Source organism: Ornithorhynchus anatinus, chromosome 2 (assembly GCF_004115215.2).
Source record: "Ornithorhynchus anatinus isolate Pmale09 chromosome 2, mOrnAna1.pri.v4, whole genome shotgun sequence".
Lineage (NCBI taxonomy): Eukaryota > Metazoa > Chordata > Mammalia > Monotremata > Ornithorhynchidae > Ornithorhynchus > Ornithorhynchus anatinus.
The window spans coordinates 142,969,796-142,979,480 of NC_041729.1; the positions used below are offsets into that span (position 1 = coordinate 142,969,796).

General features: G+C 45.2%; 1 protein-coding gene across 4 annotated transcripts in view; it reads left to right on the forward strand.

Annotated features, from left to right (window-relative positions):
• Positions 1 to 8,229, forward strand: part of CCDC91 (coiled-coil domain containing 91) — a 496,853-nt gene extending 488,624 nt beyond the window's left edge. For all 4 annotated transcript variants that reach the window (XM_039911226.1, XM_039911223.1, XM_039911228.1 and 1 more), the window contains one exon: positions 7,166 to 8,229. In XM_039911226.1, the coding sequence (XP_039767160.1) occupies positions 7,166 to 7,306 (141 nt within the window). In that variant the 3' untranslated portion in view covers positions 7,307 to 8,229. The remainder of the gene's footprint in view (positions 1 to 7,165) is intronic.
• Positions 8,230 to 9,685: the final 1,456 nt, after the last annotated feature.

The following is a 9,685-nucleotide window of genomic DNA, read 5'->3' on the forward strand; positions in this document are numbered from 1 at the left end:
AGATACAGGGTAATCGGGTCGTCCCATGTGAGGCCCAAAGTCCTAATCCCCGTTTTACAGATGAGATAACTGAGGCACAGAGAAGTTAAGTAGCTTGCCCAAAGTGACCCAGCTGACAGGTGGCAGAGGCGGGATTAGAACCCATGACCTCCGACTCCTAAGCCCGTGCTCCTTCCACTGAGCGACGCTGCTTTAGTGGAGAGAGAACAGGCCTGGGACTCAGAAGGACCTGGGTTCTAATCCCGGCTCTGCCACACGTCTGCTGCGTGGCCTTCGGCAAATCACTCTGGGTCTCTGTTGCCTCGTCGGTAAAATGGGGCTGCCTGTCAAACGGCAGGGACTGTCTCTATCTGTGGCCGACTTGTTCATTCCAAGTGCTTAGTACAGTGCTCTGCACATAGTAAGCGCTCAGTAAATACGATTGAATGAATGAATGAATGAATGAATGAATGAAGTCAGCTAAGTTGGGAGCTCCAACTTAGACCGCGAGCTCCTTGTGGGACAGGTACTGTATCCAGCGTGATAAATTTGTATCTAACCCAGCACTTAGAACAGTGCTTGGCACATAGTACGCGCTTAACAAGTACCATAATTATGACCATAATTGTTACTGTAGATGGAGGAGCCTGGCTTAGTGGAAAGAGCCCGCGTTTGGGAGTCAGAGGTCGTGGGTTCTAATCCTGGCTCCGCCACTTGTCAGCTCTGTGACTTTGGGCAAGTCATTTCACTTCTCTGTGCCCCAGTTACCTCATCTGGAAAATGGGGATTAAGACTGTGAGCCCCAAGTGGGACAACCTGATCACCTTGTATTTACCCAGCATTTAGAACAGTGCTTGGCACATAGTAAGCGCTTAACAAATGCCACCATAATTATTATTATTATTATTATGGAGGAGCAAAGGCACAGAGAGGCTGATTGTCCGGCCCTAAGTGCCTCAGCGATCTTAAATGGAACTGGAAACCGATGTCTCATCTTTGACCTTTACTGGTTTACTCATCTACCATCACTTACTCTAAAGTCTGGATGTTGCATGTTCCAATTGCAATATGCAGAAAATATTTTTACTACCTACAAAATTACTGTTCCTGATGAAAAATCAACACCCTTGACATCCAGGTTCTTAGAGCTAAAAACATTTTTTCATCCTCTATGATTCATTCATTCAATAGTATTTATTGAGCGCTTACTATGTGCAGAGCACTGTACTAAGCGCTTGGAACGGACAAATCGGCAACAGATAGAGACAGTCCCTGACCTTTGACGGGCTCACGGTCTAATCGGGGGAGACGGACAGACGAGAACGATGGCGATAAATAGAGTCGAGGGGAAGAACGTCTCGTAAAAACAATGGCAGATAAATAGAATCAGAGTGATGTACATCTCATTAAACAAAATAAATAGGGTGATAAAGATATATACAGTCGAGCGGACGAGGACAGTGCTGAGGGGGTGGGACGGGAGAGGGGGAGGAGCAGAGGGAAAGGGGGGAGAATGTTATGATGTTATTCCCATTAACCTTGGAGTACTCTATCTTAGATAATTGCCCTAAGAAGAAAAATCTAACTTCAGCACCGTCAGAATACACACCTATGGCATTCTAAGAAACAATGATATTATAGAAAAAAGAATCCCAAAAGGTTTCTTTGTTGACCAGCATAATTCATTGAAGAAAGATGTGATGACTAACATGTAGTTGGGCTATCTGTGAATGATAATAATAATGATGATAATGGTACTTATTAATTGCTATGTGCCAAGCACTGTTCTAAGCTCTGGGGTAAATACAAGTGAATCAGGTTGGACACGGTCCCCGTCCCGCGTGGGGCTCACACACTTAATCCCCATTTTACAGGCGAGGTAACTGAGGTTCAGAGAAGTGAAGCAACTCGCCCAAGGTCACACTTAACTTCTCTGTGCCTCAGTTCCCTCATCTGTAAAATGGGGATTAAGACTGTGAGCCTCATGTGGGACAACCTGATCACCCTGTATACCCCAGCGCTTAGAACAGTGCTCTGCACATAGTAAGCGCTTCACAAATAGCAGAAATCTGGCGGGGCCGGGATTAGAAGCCAGTTCCTTCTGACTCCCAGGCCCGGGTTGTATCCACCACGCCACCTTGCAAATAAACGTTAAAATCCTTTCAGTCGTTCATTCGTTTCATTTAATCGTATCTACTGAGTGCTTATTAAAAGCACTTTACTAAGTGCTTGGGAGAGTACAGTATTTCCTGTCACTGAGCACTCGTGGGGAGTGTGACCGCCAGGTTTCTGGGAAAGAAGAGTGGGGTAAGAAAGGTGCTAGCCTCTGCTCCTGAAAGATGCCCGTGGGTTGGAAAAGTGGCTATTTGCCGGGCAGAATTGAACGGTGGAATAAATTCCTCCGGTGAAAGCATCTCAGGTACAGGACGTGCTGTTGACTTCCAGAGGGACAAAAAATGCTTTGTTTTCTGAATGCCTGAAGGCAATCCCACAGGAATGGTGGAGATGGTCTGCCAGTATCGGGGCCCGGCGGCAGGTAGGGGGAATTATAGGGGTTATCACCCGCAAGGGATTGGGTATTCATTCATTCACTCATTTACTGAGTGCTTACTGTATGCAAAGCACTGTCCTAAGCACGTGGGAGAATATAATAGAGCAACGGACAGGCTCATTCCCTGCCCGCAACAAACTCACAGTCTAGAGGGGGAGACAGCCAATATCCATAAATAATTAAATGACAGATGTGGACATAAGTGGCGTGGGACTGGGAGTGGGGATGAATGAAGGGAGCGAGTCAGAGCGATGCGGAAGGGGGTGGGAGATGAGGAAAAGGGGGGCTTAGTCAGGGAAGGCCTCTTGGAGGAGATGGGCCTTCACTAAGGATTGGAAGCAGGGGGAGAGCAATTTTCTGTCTGATATGAGGAGGGAGGGCGTTCCCGGCCAAAAGCAAGTTGTGAGCGAGAGGTCGGCGGCAAGATAGATGAGATGGAGGTATCTGAAGCTATTAGGTTTGCCTCCTCCAAGAGGCCTTCCCCGACTACGCCCACATTTCCTCTCCCTTCCGCGTCGCCCTTGCATGTGGATTTGCATCCCTTATTCGCCCGTCCCTCAGCCCCACAGCACCGATGTACGTATCTGCCATTTATTTATTTATAGCAGTGTCTGTTTCCCCTCTAGACGGTAAACTCCTTGTGGGCAGGGAATGTATAGATCCAGTCCGTTGTACTATCGGTCCAGTTCTCTGCTCACGGTAAGCGCTCAGTAAATACGATTGATTGATTGACAGCCTTCCGGGCTACTTATCCAGCCTGCAGTACGCCGGGGGTGGCTGGAAGGGGGAAGTTTGGCTCATTTCATTCGTTCATTCAATCGTTCATTCAATTGTATTCATTGATCACTTGCTTAAAGCCCTACTTAATCCCTACTTTAAGCTCACCTCCTCCAAGAGGGCTTCCCAGTCTGAGCTCCCCCCTTTGTCCCTCTGCTCCTTCTACCCCCCCTTCACCTCTCCTCAGCTGAACCCTCTTCTCCCCCCTTTCCCTCTCCTCCTCCCCCTCTCCCGTCCCACCCCTTCGGCACCGTCCTCGTCCGCTCGACTGTCTAGATCTTCATCACCCTATTTATTTTGTTTAACGAGATGTACATCACCCTGATTCTATTTATCTGCCATTGTTTTTATGAGACGTCCTTCCCCTCGACTCTATTTATCGCCATCGTTCTCGTCTGCCTGTCTCCCCCGATTAGACCGTAAGCCCTTCGAAGGGCAGGAACTGTATCTGTTGCCGACTTGTCCATTCCAAGCGCTTAGTACAGTGCTCTGCACATAGTAAGTGCTCAATAAATACTCTTGAATGAATGAATGAATACTGTGGGCAAATCACTGTACTAATCGTCTGGGACTCATAACGTCGACTGATCGATTGAGTCCTGGCCTTGAGACGGGAAGGGAAGCGCCAATCCCTACTGGTCCCAGACTACATATCTGGAATTTATTTATTTATATTCATAGGCATCTCCCCCCGCCAGACCATAAGCTCCTGAACGGGAATGTGTCGGTTTATTTCTGTATTGTACTCTCCTAAGTGCTTAGTACAGAGCTCTGCGTAAAGTAAGTGCTCAATAAATACCATTGCCGGAATGAACGGAACGAATAAACTCTCTGCTCACCTCCAACTACTTTTCCTGCATTTCCCCTCCAGAGAGTGAGGAAGAGCGTGTGTGGTTTGGGGGGAGGAGTGTGTACGTATCCACCTTCCCACTTTGGGTGTGTCGCTCCTTCTTATGTTTTTCCACCTCCACCCCCTAGCAGCCCATCCCAAATTCATACAGACACTTAAAGTGAAATATTGGCAGTCCTCAATGGGTGGATGGGTCAACTTTATAACTGATTTTGTAGTTTTCCGCTACAGGATGGAAAGGGCCGGTGGGGGGGAGCAGCGGGTGGAGAAACAGGAGAGCATGTTATGTTCCCCTATGCAGACTTGCCTAGTAGCAATTATTTACTGGATGATGTCGCTTTTAAGGTTTAATTGCTTCTCCGGATTAATTGCTTCTCTGGAGCTCCTTTAAGGCAGCAACAACTTCAATTCCATTTTTCTTTGTTTATCCCCCAGTGCCTAATTTTCGTGTCACGCCCACTATAGAAGTTCCGTAAATGATCTGGATGATTATGAGGGGAAGCTTGCAGTTTCAAAATCTGATTTCTATATTTTTTTGGTCTATAGTCAAATGCCTAGAGAATGAATGAGGCTCTGTCCATAGGAAAGAAATTAGTGGGATTTACTTGTAATGAAGTGTTAGAACAGTAGTATAAACCCAATTTTGCCACTGACTCACAGGGATACCAGGCAAGTCACATGAGTTCTCCATTTGTCGCTTATTCAGGCTCATGTGGCCCTGCCCCAGTAAAATGGCTGAAATTTAAAGATATTTCCTCAAGTTTTTTCAAGTTTTACTCAGTAACCCCACGGAGTAAACTGGAAGAAGAAACTTCTGATGACAACATGGTGGTCTAAGAGAGTTAATGAGCTTTTTGAAAATGAACAAATGCCTCTATTGCCACAGAGATCAGTGAGTTAAGACAATAGTCTGTGTTCCCTGAAGGCCACATCTTCCCAAAATCTTCCTTTGGTGAGTAAAGAGATTCCCTAAAGGCCACATCTTCCAAAAAACTTCCTTTGGTGAGTAGAGAGAAATGGAGAATTTTTCCCCTCCCACCATTTGCCTTCTTTTTTAAATTTTATTTTTAGGGAATTAGTTAAGGGCTTACTATGCAGCAGACACGCTACAGAGAGCTGGGGGAGACACAGGTTTGTCAGACCGAATGCAGTCCATGTCCCGCGTGGGCCTCACCATCTTAATGCCCATTTTATAGATGAGGTAACTGAGGCAGAGAGGAGTGAAGTGACTTGTCCGAGGATACAAAGCAGACAGGGGGCGGAGCTGGGATTAGAACCCGGGTCCTCTGACTCCTAGGCCCGTGCTTTTCCCACCAAGCCTGGCTGCTGCTTCTTCCCACTAGACTGTAAACTCTTTGAGGGCAAGAATTGTTTCTGCACATTGTGCTGTATCGTACATCTCCCGGTGCTTCGAACAGGGCGCTGTATGAAGTAAGCACTCAGTAGATATCAATGATTAGTTGATCGATTGCTTTGATTCATTCATTCAATAGTATTTATTGAGCGCTTACTATGTGCAGAGCACTGTACTAAGCGCTTGGAATGGACAAATCGGTAACAGATAGAGACAGTCCCTGCCCTCTGACGGGCTTACGGTCTAATCGGGGGAGGCGGACAGACGAGAACGATAGCAATAAATAGAATCAAGGGGAATCATCCCTTTGATGAGTGCCTATATCCTTCTATTCATTTGCCCCCTGCCCCACAATCTGTTTTAAACTGTAATGCTAATTCACTCATTCAATCGTATTTATTGAGCCCTTAACGTGTACAGAGCACTGTACTATAATAATAATAATAACGATTATGGTATTTGTTAAGCGCTTACTATGTGCCAAGCACTGTTCTAAGTGCTGGGGTAGATACAAGGTCATCAGGTTGTCCCACGAGGCGCTCACAGTCTCGATCCCCATTTTACAGATGAGGTAACTGAGGCCTGGAGAAGTTAAATGACTTACCCAAAGACACCTAGCTGACAAGTGGCGGAGCCGGGATTAGAACCCACGACCTCTGACTTCCAAGCCCAGGCTCTTTCCACTAAGCCACCTGCGAAGTACAATTCGGCAACAAAGAGAGACGATCCCTGCCCACAATGGGGTCACAGTGTAGAATCAGGGAGACAGACATTAAAACAAGTAAATAGGCATCAGTAGCATTATTATAAATAATAAGAATTATAGATATATGTACATCATTAATAAAAGTAAATGGAATTGTAAGTATACATATGTATATATATGCAATAATAATATATTATAATAACACTTATAGGTGTGGTATTTTTTAAGCACTTACTATGTGACATGCACCGTTTTAAGCATTGGATTAGCTACAAGGTCATCAGGGTGAACACAGTCCCTGACCCACATGGGGTTCACAGTTTTAATCCCCACTTTACAGATGAGGCAACTGAGTCACAGAGAAGTGAACCGAATCACCCAAGGTCACACAACAGATAAGTGATGAATCCTGGATTAGAACCCATGACCCGTACGGGGCCCAGGACGGTTCCTTACACCGAGGAGACACTTATTTACTTAAATGTAGTACTGGCATTTTCATTATTAGAAATCTATGTTTCTGAGATTATTTCATGTTTTCCTTCTTGCCTTGCAAGCTTTTCTCCAACAGCTAGATAGGCATTCGATCTACTTACTTTATTGTACTCTCCTAAGCACTCAGTACAACGTTCTACACATAGATGACGCTCAATAAGTACTTTTGATTGACCGATTGACAGCTGAACTCTTGCCTAGATTACACAGTCATATCCAGTTCCCAATCCTTTAGGCTTCCAGCCGAATACGTGAACTCTGTTTTCATTTGGTTTCCTGTAATATTCAAACATACCTTGTGATTTTTCCAGTGGCTTTCAGCGTAAAATGCCTGTATTTTTTCTTCTCTTTTCCCAGGAGTTGTTCATTTCACGTTTGCGGAGTGATAATTGTGTTCTCATTCATTGTCTCTCTTTCTCCTTCCCTCTCTCCCCCATCCCGTCCCCCCTCCAGCTTGATCAAGTCACTCGCCAGCGAAGCCTCTCGAGTTTGGAATTATTCCTTTCCTGTGCCCAGAAACAATTGCATTCTTTAATATCTGCAGAACAAGTTGGTCCAGCGCAAAAAGAGGAAGACCTACCTGACCCACAGTGACGGTGGTTGAAATATTCTACCCTTCATCTAGATGGCATGAATGACAAAGATATTTTTCATTTAATTTCAAAATAGGGGGGACTGTAGAACTGAAAGAACTGACAACAATGTTTGAAGAAATCCCAGCAGACCTCATTTGTGTTTTCTTTAATAATTTGCTCACCTTTAAAGCATTAGACCTAAGAAAGTCATTGAAAAAAATCATATAATCAAAACTCTGCTTATGTTGTAACCTTTATAATCTCTGTGGCCTGTTATCGGCTGTTTTGGCAACGGTGATGGATGTTATTACTTATTGCCTCACTGTATCACTATGAACGATGCCAGCATGTAGTCAAATAATTTATTCCTTCTTTTGACGTACGAGGAGGCCAGGATTGCAATATCCCCATAGAGTTCGGATAGAAAATACAGATAACAATTCCGAGTTTCCTGGTTATTGCTAAATGCTTTTTGCAACGCTTTACTAATGTTCCTCTCTTTGCTAGAGCGAGGCCGTTCTCTCGGAAATGCTTTCAGGCAAGAGATGGCCTCTGTGGTGAAGAGCCATTCCAGGGCTAGAAAGTTCTTACCTCTTTCACTTCTTAAAAATCGCTTCAGAGTGTGAAATCGGTCTTTTCCATGGAGCTCCTCTATACTCGAACTTCAGGAAGAAGATGAATGTAATTGCTTAAGATTTCATGTGTAAAACTAAAGAAGAATACTGAATGTATTAATAACTTCCTCCATACTTCAGATAGAACTCAGTAACTCATGGAGAATAGGCACGTGCCTTAGTGGGCTAGATTGAACACTTCATCAATATTTATCAGTGACTGGTTTTGCCGTTGTGATTTGTGTTGATTTTTTTTTTCTTACTGGACATCTTCAACTTTTCTATATACTGAGCTTTTGCAAAGCAATAAAAAGATCGGAAAAGAGTACGTGGGTAGTATGTGTGTAATTTCCCCTTCTGTTTTTTCAGGTAGTCCGGAGTCAAGGCCTCAAGGTGAATAAGCAGTGTGGTCTAATGGTTAAGGGCCTAGGAATCAGAAGGACCTGAGTTCATTCATTCATTCAGTCGTATTTAGTGAGCGCTTACTATGTGTGGGCAGAGCACTGTACTGAGTACATGGAAAAGTACGATACAGCAATAAAGAGTAACAATGCCTGCCCACAACGAGCGCACAATCTGGGGGCGGGTGGGGGAGAGCCGGGTTCTCATCCCAGCTCAACCGCTTGTCTTCCGGGTGACCTTGGTCAAGTCACTTCACTTCTCTGGACCTCAATTAAATGACCTCAATTAAAATGAACATGAGGATTAAAGCTGTGAGCCCCATGTGGGACTTGGTCTGCGTCCAACCTGATTTGCTTATAATAATAATAATAATGTTGGTGTTTGTTAAGAGCTTACTATGTGCAGAGCCCTGTTCTAAGCACTGGGGTATACAGGGTAAGCAGGTTGTCCCACATGAGGCTCACAGTCTTAATCCCCATTTGACAGATGAGGGAACTGAGGCACCGAGAAGTGAAGTGACTCGCCCACAGCCACACAGCTGCCAAGTGGCAGAGTCGGGATTCGAACCCATGACCTCTGACTCCCAAGCCCGGGCTCTTTCCACTGAGCCACGCTGCCAGCGCTTAGAATAGTGCCCGGCGCATAGTAGGCACTTAACAAATGCCACAGTTTTTATTACTCTAGACTGTAAGCCCGTTATGGGTAGGGAATGTGACTGTTTATTGTTGTACTCTCCCAAGTGCTTAGTTCAATGCTCTGCACACAGTAAGTGCTCAGTAAATACGCTCGAACGAACGATTGCCTGTATTTTAACTTTACTCAATTTCTTAGGCTCCCCTTCCAAATCCAAAAAGATGGCGACTCAAAACCAAGACCAGCTAAATTTCAAGTATTCAATCGGATTTCCCCCTCCTACCTCACCTCGACGATGTCCTCACCTCAGCCCAGCCCGCACACTCCGCTTCTCTCGAGTCAGCTTATCCTGTGCCCCGATCTCACAGATGACCCTTTTCCCACCTCCTCCCCCCCCAGCCTGAAATTCCCTCCTCCTCCATCTATGCCAGGCCACTGCTCTCTCCACCACCTTCAAAGAATTATTTGGGTCGCATCTCCTCCAAGAAGCCTTCCCTGATTAAGCCCTCTTTCCCCTGGCTCTCTCTCCCTTCTGCATCGTCAGCTTACTTGGATCTGTGACTTTGGGGCATCTGATATTCACCCCACCCCCAAGCCCACAGCACTTATGTATATATTATAAATTACTCAACTATTCATATTAATGACTATCTCCCCCTTCGGACTGTAAGATCATCGAGGACTTATTTACGTGTCTGCTAACTCTGTCATATTGCACTCTCCCAACTGCTTAGTTCGGTTTTATTATC